Source organism: Tenrec ecaudatus, chromosome 9, assembly GCF_050624435.1.
Source record: "Tenrec ecaudatus isolate mTenEca1 chromosome 9, mTenEca1.hap1, whole genome shotgun sequence".
Taxonomy (NCBI): Eukaryota; Metazoa; Chordata; class Mammalia; order Afrosoricida; family Tenrecidae; genus Tenrec; species Tenrec ecaudatus.
In genome coordinates this window covers 88423298-88439671 of record NC_134538.1, presented here as the reverse complement: position 1 = coordinate 88439671, position 16374 = coordinate 88423298, and the positions used below count along the sequence as shown (strand labels likewise).

Below are 16374 nucleotides of genomic sequence, written 5' to 3'. Positions count from 1 at the left end.
CGCTTCGTTCTGTCTCACAGACTTGAAGGCACCTAACGACAGCGACACAGTAAACACAGCGATTACACGCGAAGCTCTCCAGAGAGAACTGGGCAGAACACCCTGTGATGTGACACAGGGATGCAGCGCAGGCGACTAGGGCACTTCAGAGGCTGCACAGCAACCGAAACCACACCAGACTGACTTTCAGAAGTCTTCCGACAAGGTCGCTGATTGGCATGGCAAGCTATTCTAAATAAACCCAAACCCAAACATCCCACAAACTCCCCACTGACCCAGACTCCACGTTCTCCCAGAAGACGAAATCAGCCTAGATTCCCAGTGTGCCTCCCATTGACATCTGCCCCGCAGTGTCTGCGGATGCCATCTTCTCTGGCAGTGCTCGGTCCACCACACATTGTGTTCTGCTTCATTTCTGCTTCGTGAGAGCTTTTATTTTCATAAGATAATCTTTTGAATAGTTTCAGCATGCTAAATAAATAACGCTTTGTTTCTGAGCGCTGTTTCTGCTCTGATGGTGTTAGGGGGAAAATGTTAAGTTGCATTTTAAAATTCAGGGAAAGAGAGATTTTGAATTTACAGTATATTTAAGTTTTAATTGGCCAACTGAAACTTAGATTTCACTTATTATTCACACCACTCTCTAAAACATAAACTGTTTCTGAGATAGTCAGCAGCAATAAAACCAGAAGAGTTTATCTCCTGAGTATAAATTGCTTTTTGTCATCTCTTATCCAAATACAATAAACTAATAAATACATTTTTACAATCCAAATTTATATAAAGTTTTAAGATAGTGGTTACCTCTGAAGGGAAATAAAAGGAGATGCATTCAGTTGTTAAAAATCTAACAATAGAAAAGAATCTAATAATAGATACTGCTATTAATAATGGTCTACTTATGGTAACTCCAACTTTGCACACACAAAAGGACCTCCGTATAATGTTTTACATTCACATAGGTCATTCACATTTGTATGATTTTTGTTTGTGCTTTTATGTATAAGATTCTTTCTTGTAAAATAACAGTAAACAGAACTTACATTAAAAGCAAATCCACTGTCATTAAGTCTATTTTGACTCTTAGCGACCCTTTCTTGGGTTTCCAAAACTGTAAATATTTATGGGAACAGACAGTTTAATTTCTCCCTTTGAGCAGTTGGTGGGTTTGATCTTATGGCCTGGAGGTTGTCAAACAACCTAACGCTTGTCACACAGTACCTCCAGATGTCTTTAAAATAAACCTAGATGATGTAATGCGATACAACGCAACAGCACCGCCGCCGCCACTGTCATCTAGTCAATTCCAACTCAAAGTGAGCCCTGTGTAAGACAGAGTAGGTCTGCTTCTGAGACTATGAATTTCCATGGGAGTGATAACACCATCGCAAAAGAGTAAGGATGGGCATTATCTAACACAAAAGAATAATGTCAAAACTGCCAACCACCTCACGACATGGCTGGGTTTGACAAGCATACTGAGTCAAGTCAGTGGATCCCATAAAGACAAGTGTTTGTTCTATGAGCCCACAATTTTGAAAAGAATCAAGATGAAATATTTTCATAACAAAACAACCAGAGCCCTGGTGGTAAAGTGGTTGCAAGTTAGGCTGCGACCTGAAAGGCAAACAATTCAAAACCACTGGAAGATGTGCAGCCAAAATTGGGGGAACCTGCAAGGGTAGAGCTAGTCTTTTGCACAGGATCTCTATGAGTCAGCAGTGAGGTGTTTCATTTGTTTCTTTGTTTGTTCATTTTAATAACAAAAGAAACAGACTGCTGTTCAGTGCTGGGTGGAGGAGTGGAAAATAAATATAGCAAGCAAACAAACACTGATGTGTGCAAACCTTGTGGCCTGCACTTGGTTTATGATCACATATTGATCTTGCTTGGATAGATACACACACACACACACACACACACACACACAGATTTATCCTTCTCTCTCCTGTGGGATAGCTGGTGTGTTTGAATAACTGACCTTGAGGCTAGCAGTCCAATGCTTCACTCACAGAGCTACTGGCGTTCACCATCATTATGGGCCAGTCCTGATTATTAAGTAATATTTAACAAGCCCTTTAGGTATTTATTGCAACCCTAGGACAGAAATAGTGAGTGGTTTTGTGGATCAATGACTAGAACAGAACAGAACCCTCACAACTCCACCCATGTAAAAATGATCGCACAATAGAACACACAGACGTTGAATTTTAAACAAGAAAAATTCCCGTGTGTGCACGCTAGTTTTATATCCATTTGTGGCCTATCCTAAGAGTTGAAAGTAGCCAGCTACCTCAGGGGATTAGAGCATGGGAATTATGCTCTTCCCAAGAATTGTTAACACAACATGTAATTGTATTTTCAGCATTCATGGCAGACTTTGATTGGCAAGTAGTTATGGAAATAAGCTAGCACTACACAAAGGGTAGTTAGTTGCCTTATGAACTTGAACCAACTCAGGGTATCAACAGTATCAATGTGGCTTCCGTTGCTTACCAGAGACGAATATCAACTAAAGTTTGTTTAACTCTCTACCTCTCTAAAACACACACGCACACACACACACACACACACACACACACACACACACACTATTCGGTAAAGTTAGGCTTTTATGTCACCTCTATTGCTTATTTCAATTCCTAATCTTCAGAAAATCAGTGAAATGCTTCAGATTCTTATATGATGAACACGGTTGGAATGTACAAGGAATATATAGCACATCATTAGGAGCCCTAGTGGTGTAGAGGTTACAAGATAGGCTGCTAACTGCAAGGCCAGTAGTTCAAAGCCACTAGCCAGCTCCAAATGAGAAAGACCAGGCTTTCTACTCCTATAAAGAGTTACAGTCTCAAAAACGGACAGGGGCTATTCGACACTGTCAAAGTGGGTGGATATAATCAGAATCAACTAGATGGCAGGTGTTTAGTTTGTTTGCTTGTATTTAGTATGTATAATATGTCATAAATATAAGTTGCCATTGCTCTTATTATTGACATCACCCTTATTTTTATTTTTGCTTTAGTTCCTTAGTTAGGGTAATCAAATAGTAAAGTAATTATCAGGAGACAAGTGGAGAGAGAACTATGAATACTAATATCCTAGTCAATAATAATATCATAGTAAATAATAATGAGATAACCAAACCCAAATACTGAAAAACAAAAACATCACTCCACACAAAAACAAAGCAAACCTAGAATAAAGAAGGTTGAACATAAAAGACAATGAGAGAACCAAACACTCTCTCAAATTTACAAAACAAATAAAAATAGAATCTCTTTATCACAACATTGGCTTAAGCAAGTTATCCCTGGTACATGCAGTTAAGTCATAGCTCACCATTAGCAGTATCAGTGTGAACAACGCCCATTTCCTCAAGAGAGCACATACCCAAACATCATCCAGCACAAAATGCAAAGCCAGTGTCTTCAATGGGCTTACAATCAGCTCTACTTCAGAGATGCATAAAAATAAGGATGTGCAACATCAAATAGACACTGAGTATGAATTTCCAGGAAATGGTAAGAGTGTGCAGTTGTCAAGCACCAGATATCATTATTGAAAACGAACACGTGCCAAGTCCCTTATGTAATGATTACATTTACTATTTAGAATAACTCCTTGAGATAGATAATGAGTACTACTATTCAGACGAATAAAGAGATTGCTCTTTGATATCATACATTTAGGTTTAAATAACTAGAACAAGCTATAGCTAGAAAGTGAACAAAGGTCCTTATTCTCCCAAAGGCTAATTTCCCCACCAATTAAAAAGCTGTAGTTTTTATATATCAGACAGCTTGGAGAATAATTGAAGAGAGGCATTTATAAGCTTCCAAGCCTGCCACCAAAGCGAAGCCCGTGGAAGCTGTAGCTGGGTTTGTAAAGGTAGAGGTACACTCTCCTCATTTCCCCTGTATATTACACCTGACTCAACTGCCTTGTTCTCATTATGATTGGATTCTGCACATCAAACCCACCAAATCTACTGGAGAATCGAGAGCAGGGCTATTTTAACAAGTAGACACCTTACTTAGATTATACTCATGCATCTTTGCTCTAACAATGCAGGTCTCTTCATTCCCTCCCAGATATTTATTGTCATTGCCCCTTGCATGACTTTATACACATGACAGGGTTTTTTATTAATAAATCATTTTATTGCGGGCTCTTACAACTCTTCTAACAATCCACATGACAATAGTTTTAAGAGCATATTCTCATCTCTCCTCTGTCCATTGGAATCTCGACTATTCCACGAGGTCCAGATGAAATTCTCCCTCCTAGAAGAAGCCTCAAAGAGCTGGTGACTGAGAACTATTTAAATTTGTTGTCTTGAGTCTTATTGACTTGACCTTTTATTATCCAATGATCATTTGAGAGGGATAATTTAGTTTTTAGTTTAAGCATTGAGGGAAGGAACAAATTAAATCCAATGCCTTAGGTTGTCCTATTTGAAATCATGGGGATATTGGTGACCAATTAACTAATTTTTGATCAATTGACTATGCCAATCTCTCTTCTGGAAAACAAATTCATGCTTTACTCATAATTTAGATTAAGGAGCAAATAATTTGGTTAGGCCTTATCTAGGAATGATTTTTTCATAAAATTTTTCCAAGTTCCAAAAATGGAGTAGAAAAAGCACAAAATTAAAATAAGACTGACCTGGCTTTAAATATTCACTTGGCTGATTAAATAACAATGTAACACACTAAAAAGGCTCCTTTATTCCTTACATAAACTTAGAAAAATTGTACATCCTTCACAACGTTGTTAATATTGGACATAATGATGTATTTGGAAGTACCTGGTCTATAATGAACAAATAATATATCATATCTAGCATTATTTCCACAGGTTCTCAAAACCCTGACTCCCAAAGTGATCTACTTAAGGCTTGCCATTCCTTCTTCTCTTTTTGTTGTTGTTGCTTGAGTCCATAATTTTCTCCAATATTTAATAATAGATTGTGAGTAAAGTTTAGAAAATATTGCATGTTCCTCTTAGCAATAAAACATGTATTAAGCATTGCTTGGTTTAATACCTAGACAGGTAGTTCAAATCAAGCATGCAAGCCTCCAAGATGTTAAACACCCTTATGAGAGCTATTTGCCTGCATTTTAATTCTGCCTTTCTGACAAAGTCCTGCTGATGAAAGGTTTTAGAGAAAGGCTGAGAGCCAGTGTTCAAAGAGCAAAGAGCAGGGGGCACTTGGGCCTGGAAGTGAAGGAGAGGCCTACAGGACGGCAGAATACGGGTAACAACTAAAGTTCTCTGGGCCCAGGCTTTCTGTGTGTTGTCTTCGTATCTTCCCATAACCCAGTGAAATCAGTACTATTAGTTCCTCCTGTTACAAAAAAGCAAACTCTGAGTAGTGAAAAAAAATAAAGAACCTGCCAGAATTGCTGTTCTATTGCGTGAGATTTCTGAATCACATGATTGTCATTCAATGGAATGTCAATCTCTGCTTCAGCCAGAAGCTTTGTAAATCACAGAGGAAAGGAGTCAAATGCAATCCTTTCTCTCTCTCTCCTAGAACTATGCTAAAAGACAGTCTTTACATCCCATGACCTAATTATCCTGGCATTGGCCATTGGCATGCTGAAACACCTATCTGCAAATAGCTGTACGGCTGGTAATTTGATTAAATTATTAAAACAATTAAATTGGGTATTTGAGTAACTTTCAAACTGATTCAAACTCAAACACAAACTCACTGGCATCAGATCAAGCTGGACTCCTAGCAACTCTATGGGACAGGGTAGCCCTGCCCCTGGGGGTCTCCACAGCCATCATTCTTCCAGGGAGTAGAAGGCCCATGCTTTCTCATGTGGAGCAGCTGGTAGTTTCAAACCGCTGACCTTGAAGTTAGCAGATCAACAGATAACCGTTATACCCAGGACTCCTGTCTCTGATTATTTAGGTATAAAAAATTTATTGAAATTAATAAATTTAGATTAAAAATATATTCATGTGTGTATGTATTTGAAAATGAGTCACGATATAAAATTTTGTTCATATCACAATAATTCTTTGTTCAAGTCAGAAGTTTCTGATACATCATCATTTGATCATATACTTGGGAGTTTTACCCCCAGGGATTTTGTCTGTCTGTAGGCATGCTAAAATCTATTCTACTTTTTATCAAGGCTCAAAATGAACATTTTCTTTTATGTTGGATGGTTGTATCATGTTTCTCATATGCCAAAACATTAAGTGCTAGCAGGGGGCTTTGTAAATATCCCAAAATGTTAAATTACTGGTCTGTAGTAAAAGAATATATTGGTGGTTCTGGCTAATAATACAGACAGTACAGAGATTCTACTAGAACTTTTATGCATACATCATCCAGATGAAGAAGTTTGCCCTTATTCTGGTTATATTTTTCAACCAAACTATCAATGAGTGGGTAACACAGGCAAACAACATCACTTATAACTCTAATATTTCTAAGGCAAAGGCTTCAAGACCAGTTATATCCTTGGATAAAAGTCAGGATCCCAAAACAGACATTGTCATAGACTCTGAAGAGAAATTATAATGCATACCAATTATAAATGGATGAAATCTAAAATAAATGTCATTGGGTCATGATGAAACTCATTATCTTTGTTGTATCATTCCATTGTCAATAAACACCAGAAATGAAATATACTTACGTGTTTTTTGTTTGTTTTGTTTTTTGCTACAGTATGATTCCCTGAATAATAGCTATATTTTCCCAGAAAATGAGTAGCACTTAACTAATAGCACTTGAGTGTGAGTTATAAAAAGAAGAGATTCTTATCTGTCAGACTTTATAAATTAGCTTCATTATATCCAGAAACTTGATGCAAAGTTAATCAATATGTCTAAAACAATACTTATGTCTGGGGAGATATCTATGAGATTTTTACATTTTAAATTTGTAATGTTAAATTTGAAAAGATGATAAGGAAGAAAACTGTATTGATGATTTTTAAAAACTGTTAGAAGGTTAACTTATTAATTACTTGTGTCATTAAAAGTAATTCTAAAATGGAGCATAAAACATACATGTAAATATTTTTCCAAAGATAGAGGTACTGTTGAAATATCAGAAATTCTTTACATTTGTGGGTGAGCTTGGAGAAAAAGGCTGTATTATTTGGTTATAAATCCAAATTTGTATATATTTGAAGTAACTCTTTTCACGGCTTCTTTAAATTTATTGTTCTGTTTATTTTTAATTAAATACATTGGGAAGATGCAAATATGAAACAATATTTTAGAGCAGCTTTTATTTGTATACAGTCTCTCATTTATGTTGCTATGATGTGAATCAGTTGTATAGAAGGTGAAATTGAACAGTATTTTGACTGGTTGAGTCACCGCCATGGTGAATTAGGAGTTCAAAGAACAGGTATACATCTTGATTGTGCTTTAACTTTTGCTTACAACCATAAGGAAAATAAAATAATAATATACAAAACAATCATTGTTTTGGAAAATGAGCAATTAAAAATCACTCCAACTTTATAAGATCAGACATGGAAAATTTTAATATTTTAAAGGTTACTTAGTGGTTTCCATTTGGGACTTAGAGAGGTTTTTTTACTAAATTAAATTGTATATAATGATTATTCTAGATGGATGGAATTATAGCATACTATATACCAAATACAACTCAGTTTGTTGCTCTGATTCTCCAAGATCCAGAAATATGCGCACTACTGAATCCAGTCCATTCCCATTAAGGTGATGCTCTGGCGACTGAGAAAAATGACTCCCCTAAGACCACACAGGAACTTGGAAGCCTGAACATGAAGCAAGTTGTACGAATCCTTTACATTTCATATGCAGGTGGTAGTTAAGGGTGTCATTCCTATCAAGATTCACCATCTTGGAAACCATTCCTTTTCCAATTATTAAAAGGTGAATGAACATAATTAGTATAGTTATCTATCTTAAGGATTTTAAACCCTTTACCTTGATTTAATTTTATTCTAAGCTTTTTTATTTATTTATAAGTTTGGGGACACATCAAATTATTGCCTAGATCTTCAATGTCCATTTCCTGGAACAAAAGCTCTGTTTAGACCATAAATAAGAAATAATCTCTTCAGAGCACAGCCTTTATTTCTGTTCAATCCTAAAGTATATCTCAGAAATCTCAGAACAATGATATTAATGTGTTCCAAAATTGCCTTTGGACTGATAAACATAAACCTGAATATAGACTTCCCTGACCAGTTTAATTATTGTAACATCTGAACTCATGTGAATAAATAATGCAGATTTTAAATTCTTAAATTACCAAACAGATTCATCATTTTATCTACTCCCCTTCCTTCTCCTTGAAGTGTCAGTGAGATATGAGCACTAGTATTATCATTATTAAGAAAAGAATAGATAAATCTGCTGCCTCAGACTGGAACCCAGCATCCCCTGATCAGCCCTCATCTCTTTTATCCCGTTTACCACTGGCACCACTGAACTCAGTCTCCTCATCCCATCCAGTCGCTATGAGTTGGAATCAACTTGATTGAAATATGTTTGGTTTGGGGTTTCTCTTTCTGGTTTACATGCCTTTCTGCCCCACCTTTGTCCTTGCTTCCTTAAAGAATTTCTCGAACCCTCTATGGCCAGCCTACTAATTCTGTTTTCCCTCAGGTAGAATTTGCTCTCACAGAGAGAATGATCTCATGTGGGCTTTCTAACAGCACTAAGAGTCAGGTACGACTTTCATTCTTACTTGATACAGGAGCACACTGGCTAGTCACCTCGCCTAGTAAATGGGAGATGTGGAAGTTATACCCAGGTATGAACTCCAGACTGTGCACTGTGATAGATGAATAAGCAATGTGATGCCAAGTTCCAATAAACTGTCAAGAGCAGGATGCACTTTCACCCATGAATAGCCCACGAACTATTTTAAGATCTCTCTGTTTCATAGGCCCCTATAGCTCTCTGAGAAATTATATCAAACTCTAATTTCTCACTGATAATAAGCTTAGTTTTGCCCCATCTTCCTTTATTCACTAGGAAGAACAGTATTTTGGTTCATCATTATACTTTCTATAGTAAATAGCACAGGGGGTTATACATGTATTTATGACATGATGCCATTATGGAAAGAGTTCATCAGAAGAAGAAAAACATCAGTTTACCACCTATAATTTAATAGGTATAATTTACCGATTGAATATTTATTTCTTCACAAATCAAAATTCTTTAGTTTATAAAAATTATCAACTCTTTAAGTACTCCATTCACTCAGTCAAATGCGTTATTTCACTTTACTGGAAAGACAATGGGATCCAAAACTATTGTGGCATGACCCACATGAATTTTGGGGTATGTTAATTAGTAAAAAATTATTTTTGATAACAACTATTCAGTTATGACTGATTTATTTCCCTTCCACAGAGTTGTTTACATGTTTGCCTATGTATACACATATGGAAACTAAACTTTATATTAACTCATCTTGGAGTGAAAAGGCATGATTTATTTTTCTTTTATAAATGCTAAACAAATGCAATTTGTAAACTGGACATTGTAACATTATTTAGAGACTATCTTTGTTATTCACTCAATTATTGAATTTCAAAGGTAGAATGATTTGAGAAATATTTGAAGTTTCTCCCTCCTAACTGTTAACTAAACATTAATATTAAATTTAATTTTCATAGTTGCCCAATAGAAATTTTAACTTAATTTTCCATTTCAAGAACAATAGTACTAACAACATCAATAATCATTGCTGTCTTTATCAAAATAATCATTACCACATATAAGATATACCATTATCAGATAAAGGTTTTCCTTTTATCATGAACATTGAAATGTAATGTTTGCATTGATAAGAACTGCTAGATAAGAAAAATGATAATTTGGGGCAGGTTAGTAATAACTTATTATTGGATCTAGAATAAATATTCTTCCATTATTTTCAGGTTAGAATTAAATACCATTTTCCTTTTTTCTTTTTTTCTCTCTTTATATTTCTGAAAATTCAAAACCTCACCAAACTTTGAACAATAAAACCAAAATGTGAATTCTCTAAAACATAATTCTATCAGTTTTAAGAATGCTAGTGTATCCTTCAAAATTAGACACTTTAGAATTTTTCTTGAAGTTTTAAGTAAATAATGTATCTCAGTTACTTAAAGATCAAGTCAGGAACTCATGATTATTAGTCACCCCTATGAATTGTCAGCAACAAAGGATATCATCCTACTAAGTTAGCCTGAAAGAATTAAGCTGGAGACCCTGAAGGATATGGCACCTCTGACTGGAAGGAGAAAAAACCTTGTTTTTAACAATTAGGCCCACAACGGGTTATATTATGGATTGTTAGAGGGGAAAGTGGGCCTCGAAGACTTTCCTAAATTTACCCTAAGTTAATGATGGGTCTGCTACATGACCTAAAGAAGATCGGAAGTGCTCTCTGAGCAGTGGGTTCTCTAGGCTGACCATCCGTCAATCAGAATGTAGCTGCATTCCATACCGCGGGGGAAACTCACTGCCTATCCCTTACAAAAGGATTTCCAGATGTGCAGTGTCACAAAACTAGCAAGAAAGAACGAAGAGCAGCATGAATGTGATTCCAATCCTGGCATCCACACTCATCCCCCGTTGCTCTATCAGGAACATCAATGGAGCCTTTGGTACACCTGGGGTACTCCTGGCCTGAGAAAAATCCATAAATGTACCCCTGCTCATTCCTGGCACAAGGAAATGGAACATGATCCTTTCCACAGACAAGAGGCTGAGGGAGTGTGCTCTCCCTAGGCTGGAGGCCCTCATCAATACCACGGGGCAATCCCCTACAAAACCAGCCAGGGGGACCTGCCTGCCCCTCAGCCCCCAACTTTAAACCAAGCCATTGCATTCAATATTAAGCCCAGGTCATTCATAAAAATAAATAAATAAATAAACAGGTAAATAAACAAATAAGCAAACAAATAAATAAATAGACAAGTTCTAAAGAAAAGGTAAGCTTGCGATCGTGTATGAATTTCTTCCCCAGGAGGGACTAGGGCACGCACACTGACCATCATCGTAAGGAGGTAAAGAGAGAGTGAAATGGCTCAACGTACACACACCCCGCTCCATACCGGGGACGAGTCTCCGAGCTGCGGCTTGTGCTCTCGGAGAGCCAGGCTGAAGCTGACCGCTCCCACGGCCACGCTGGACACCCCCAGCCCTATCTCCAGCACGGACAGCACCAAGAGGCTTCCAATAATCTGGCCGCTGGTGCACATCCTCCCTCGGTCATCATCCCTTCCAGATCAGGCAGGGAACCAACCTTCCACCTTCTTTCTTCCACTAGTCTCCGGCCCCCTTCTGCCCCCTACCAGACCCCAAAACTTTTTCTTCACCAGCGAAGCATTATCCAACAAGGAGTAAATCGCCGGAATCAGAGTCTCCGTCTGGCTGCGCCGGAGGCAAAGGGAGTGTTCCAGCCCCGGGCTGGTGGTCGGAGGCGGAGGCTGGTAGGATCGGCCCCGGGTCGGTGGTCGCAGGGAAGAGAGCAGGACCACGCAGGGTTTGCAGGGACCAGCCCGGACTCGGCGGCTCCCAGGGAGCTGTCCAGAGTCCTGCCGCGTCCCGAGTCTCCGCCGGGAAGCACCGCTGGCGCCTCTGCCTCCAGGACCTTTGTAGGTTCCACGCGTGCTCTTTCCTGGCGTGAGTTTGGCTTCCCGGGGATCCAAGAGCGACTGCTCACAGCTCCCCTCTCCGGCTCCCCCACGCCTCCTCTCCTTTGTGTTCGGGCTAACACCAAGTGTTTCTGCGAGTCTCTCCGGCCCCCGGGCAGAACAGGCACACGGCATTCAGCACCACGCTCCCAGCAGTTGCTGTGTCGCCAGAAAGGGCGACCTTGTCTGATGGCCTCTTTGAGTCTGGCTTTCTTCTTCCCTCTCGTCGTCCTCCTCCACTCCCCCCTCTCTGGATCTAATTCTCTCTCATTGCAGTGACCTCATTGGGATTTAGGTGGTTGACGGAGAAGGGAAAAGCCTGATGGATTTGTGGGTCTGGAACCAATACTCTTCGCTGCCTTTTACCGGCCCCGCCCGGGACCCAAGCTGCAGGGATCCCAGCGCTCCCTACCTCGGCACAGGCTCCCTTCTGGGCTGGGATCCAACTGAGATCAGAGGCGATGCCTACGTCAACGTTGGGCTCGTTTTGTGTAAAACTTTCTTGTGCGTGTACTCTTGATATTGGGGGGAGTGAACAAAGAGAGAGAGAGGCCACCATGGTAAATTCACTAAGAGTGTGTGTGTGTGTGTGTGTGTGTGTGTGTGTATGGGGGTTATTCCAGGGGGTGGGGGTGGGGGACCCTGACCAAGAATTCACTAGATGTCCAGGAGACCTTCACCAAGGAACTCCTCTGCCTAGAAGAGAAAGGATCAAGTCTACTTCTAAATAGACGCCCCTCCTGATGTCAAGACCTGTCACCTTCCTTGCCTGGGGACAAAGAAGCAGTTGGCTAGGGCTGTGTTTCTGTGGGATGGTCCCTGTTCATTCCCAGCTCGCAGACTCTAGCTCCTGCTTGAGATCTTGATCACGTGCTGAGATGCACTGTCAGGCCAGTCTGGCTGGGGCCCTGTGTACTTAAACAAATGCAAGAGATGTGCATTTACCAGTATTTGAGTGTTCATTGGGGAGGATTTGTTTTGCAAAAAACTCTGGCTCATTGAAGAACGATATATGACAATGTGCATCAGTAAATGAAAAACTGCCAGGCATTTCATCCAGGAGATCCCAGAAGTGGAGAGATGAATGGAGTAGATATGTTTGTCGTCTGTGTGAAAAATTGGATTGCCAGTGGGAGATAGATACAAGGGAAACAGAAAGAAAAGAAGACTGGGTTAGGTCACCGCTCCTACTAGACCAGGCCACCTTCGCCAGTGAGAACACAAATTGTGCGACACAAAGATCCCCTCTGCTCAGAAGCTTCTTTCTTAAACCCCCAATCTTGAGAGCATACCAGTTGAATGGTATTAATTTGTAGCATATGAACGTTTTGGTTTTCTTTGGATTTGTTTTGTCGCTTAAATCCAATCCTGCACCACACGTATTTCCTCTGTGATCTACTTATGTCTTACATCTTTTTTTTGTCTTACATCTTTTTAAAATTCTAATCTTATTCCCTTAAAAAACCCCAAGCAACAAGGATTGAATTACAAGTTCATAGGTCGTCATGAGTTGTCAGTTAAGGTGGTATCTGAAGAACAATTTAGATACTTAAGTTGAATGATGATTAGTGAGTTCACTTTTCCAGTGTTTGAAAACCCTTAAATATACACTTGTTAAAATGCTTTCATATAGATTGCTGCTTTAATGAAGAACAATTTATTTTATGTAAATCTTGCAGAAACCGTCTAAATGATCTTTATATCTAGAAATAAGATACACCTGCTTTGCCTAAGCCTTGATTAAATTTTAGTTTACTGTTTTTAAAAATTCTTCTTCCCTAGGAGGAAAATAATAATGGCAAATTATAATGATTATAAAAATAACTTGATTGATGAAGATATGTAGGAAGGAGTGTTATTTATAGAAAGGGACATTAATTTGTGTAGTGAATATATATGTGTTGTTAACAATAGTAGATACATTTCACAGGGATAAAGTAATGAATAAGTCATGCATTATGGTTGAATTCTCAACTCTGATTTTGATGACTACATGTATGTTTGTTAGTTTTCATAAAGCACGATTTTATTACTGATTATAAACAATCTTGAGTGAACTGGGGTCATTGATATAAGTTCCCCCTGACAGAAAAATAAATACATATGAATAATTCAATTTTCATCTATAAGGAAACTATAATGGGTGGAACTAAACAATAATATTGATAGGAATTTTTAAAACATCAATTCATTTTGACAATTGAGTCAATATAAAATTAGGTTTTCATTCTACAGAACCCATATTTATCTATAAAACATGATTAATGACGTAGGGATCGTTAAAATTGTATTATACCTGCTCTGAGAGACAAAGTCTATTCTGCATGCCTTCTAAAGTAATATGCATTTCCTGCCACAATAAACTGAAGACATCTAAAATGCCTTCATAATCATGAGAATAAAGAAAGAGAAAGGGTTCCTAAATGGCATTCTATACAAAAAATTAGAATTAAAGAGCAAATGGAGAGAAAAAATCGCACAAAGTAAACTATCCAAATACCACTAGCTCCACCACTCCAGTTTGATTTTCTTTTCAGGCCCCATGTTGCTGTTAGTTGCTCTCGGGTTGGTTTGAAGTCGTTGCGCCTCATGCACAACAGGGCAAACCCTTGCCTAGCCTCACGCCATCCTCAAAAATGTTCTTATGTTTGATCTCAATGGTGCAGCCCAAGGTTGCCATGTCAGTCTTCTTGGTGAGGGCTTTCTTCTCCTTTGCTGCTCTTCTACCGTCCCCAGCCTTTCTCCGGTGTATCCTTCTCCAGGGACTGGTGTCTCCTGACGGCATGTCCAAAGCACGTAAGATGAAGTCTCACCATCCTTGCCTCCAAGGAGCACCCCCAGTCGAACTTCTTCCAAGACAGATTGGTTTGTCTTTTTAGCAGGCCGTGGTACTTTTGCTATCCTCACAAGCATCACAATCCAAATGCACCGATTTCATATCACACAGTGTACCCACAAAAGCTAGTAGCATTGATAAATGACTCAATACTTCTACAAATTTAACAAAAGCAATAGTAAAGAAAGCCTCATGCTTGGTGCCTGCTGGATTTCACAACACCAGAGAATGTGTGAGGAACTTCAAAGTAATTCTTATGCAGAAAGTATACATAATTGCTGCTTTTGAGCATAGTCAATAAGTGTTCTATAGTTCTGCAATCTCACACACAGATTTACCCAAATTAGAGCTGTAGAAATTTTAATACAAGGATGGTAAAAATGCAAGAGTTGGTCGGTACATACTTCATGTCTTAACATAGTACATAGTTGGAAATATGATTAATGTAATAATTAGTATAAGGTGTGCCAAACCTTTCAAATGATTAATTGTGAGACCTGATTCACAGTCTCAAGCAAATTTCTGGTGACTCTTGGTACTGGACTGAAGGGTCAATGTGCTGTTGAATATTAGTGAAAAGAAAATAAACTATTTAGTTATTATAAAGTATTAGAAATTTATTTATTTTAATCTGGTTATGAGAATGACTTGAAAAAATTGTACCTAATTTGAGAAAGCGGTTCAACTAAAAAAATTGAGATTTGATTATTTTCTTATTTAAAGATAAAATATGATTAGGATTAAAAAAGAATTTCCTATGACTTTTTCTTGACAATATAGTTAAGATGTCATTATCCAATAATAACTTTGACACTTGTGAAGATGAGAGAAAGAATAGTGTTGCAGTTATACGATTTCATGGCAGCTGAAGGAGCTATATAACAGTGTATATAGGTGGTATTCAGCCTGTCAGCCAGAGTACAGCCTGATGGTGCCGCCTCGGAAGGAAGGACCTAGGAATCTCCCCTTCTCTCTTGGCTTTCACTTTCTTGCTGGCTAAGCCTCCTGATGCTACCAGAACCCTGTGATGTTACCACTGCCACCTGGATCCACATGACTTTGTAGCTTCCCACTTGTAATATTCCTGCATTCTGCATTGCTTGTGACTGGATGAGGCTGAAGAGGGATTTATGGACCAGTATTGAACTTACGGACTTGAGTTGGACTGCCTGGGATATTTTCATGATACATAATTACTAACACATATGTGAGTGTCACTGAATTTGTTTTCTAGTCAACCTGGTCTCCCACAGATAGTATGGGAGTAGTACAATTTTTATTTATTCCTATTTATCTTTTAATATCAATAACCCTAGAAACAGCCCTCTAGAGTAGCAACTTAACTGCTCTGTACTAACTTGACAGAATACATCTTAAAGAAGAGTGCAAAGCCTGCCCTGCAGCAAGGTAAAATGTGCTATGTACACAGTATGATAAATACCATCAGTAAGAGGAACTGGCACGTGTGACCCAGGCCTGGAGAAAGGTCAGGTAATAGGCATAGATCCTCTAGTGACAGCAATAATGAAATCAGCAAACACTTTAAAAACTAGAAGCACATCATCATCAGTCACTGAAGGATTGTCAACATATAATTAAAAGTTGAAGACAGGGGTTGGTATTAGAGCCTAAAATCTGAGACTCTGGTTTGCAAAAGGCTATGCATGACAAGAAGTGAGTGGGGGTAGGGGGCAAGATTCACTAGTGGAACTATACAAGAAATAAACCTCTGGTGGTCACTAAAGGAAGTACAGTAATAAGTTGAATATAGAAGATCAAAGGCAGAAAGAAGCCTGACTTGAACAGTTAAAACTTCCCAACACATTCCCTCTAGGATGCAAGCAAGACCTGATCTAGTTCCAAAATCTT

The 16374-nt window shown here is 38.5% G+C and overlaps 1 protein-coding gene across 2 annotated transcripts in view; it reads right to left on the bottom strand.

Moving 5' to 3' along the window:
• The window catches only part of TMEM196 (transmembrane protein 196), a 57209-nt gene extending 45975 nt beyond the window's left edge, over window positions 1-11234 (bottom strand). The window contains exon 1 of one of the 2 annotated variants that reach the window (XM_075557584.1): window positions 11070-11234. In XM_075557584.1, coding sequence (XP_075413699.1) covers window positions 11070-11234 — 165 coding nt within the window. The remainder of the gene's footprint in view (window positions 1-11069) is intronic. The other variant, XM_075557585.1, reaches the window with a different exon arrangement.
• Window positions 11235-16374: the final 5140 nt, after the last annotated feature.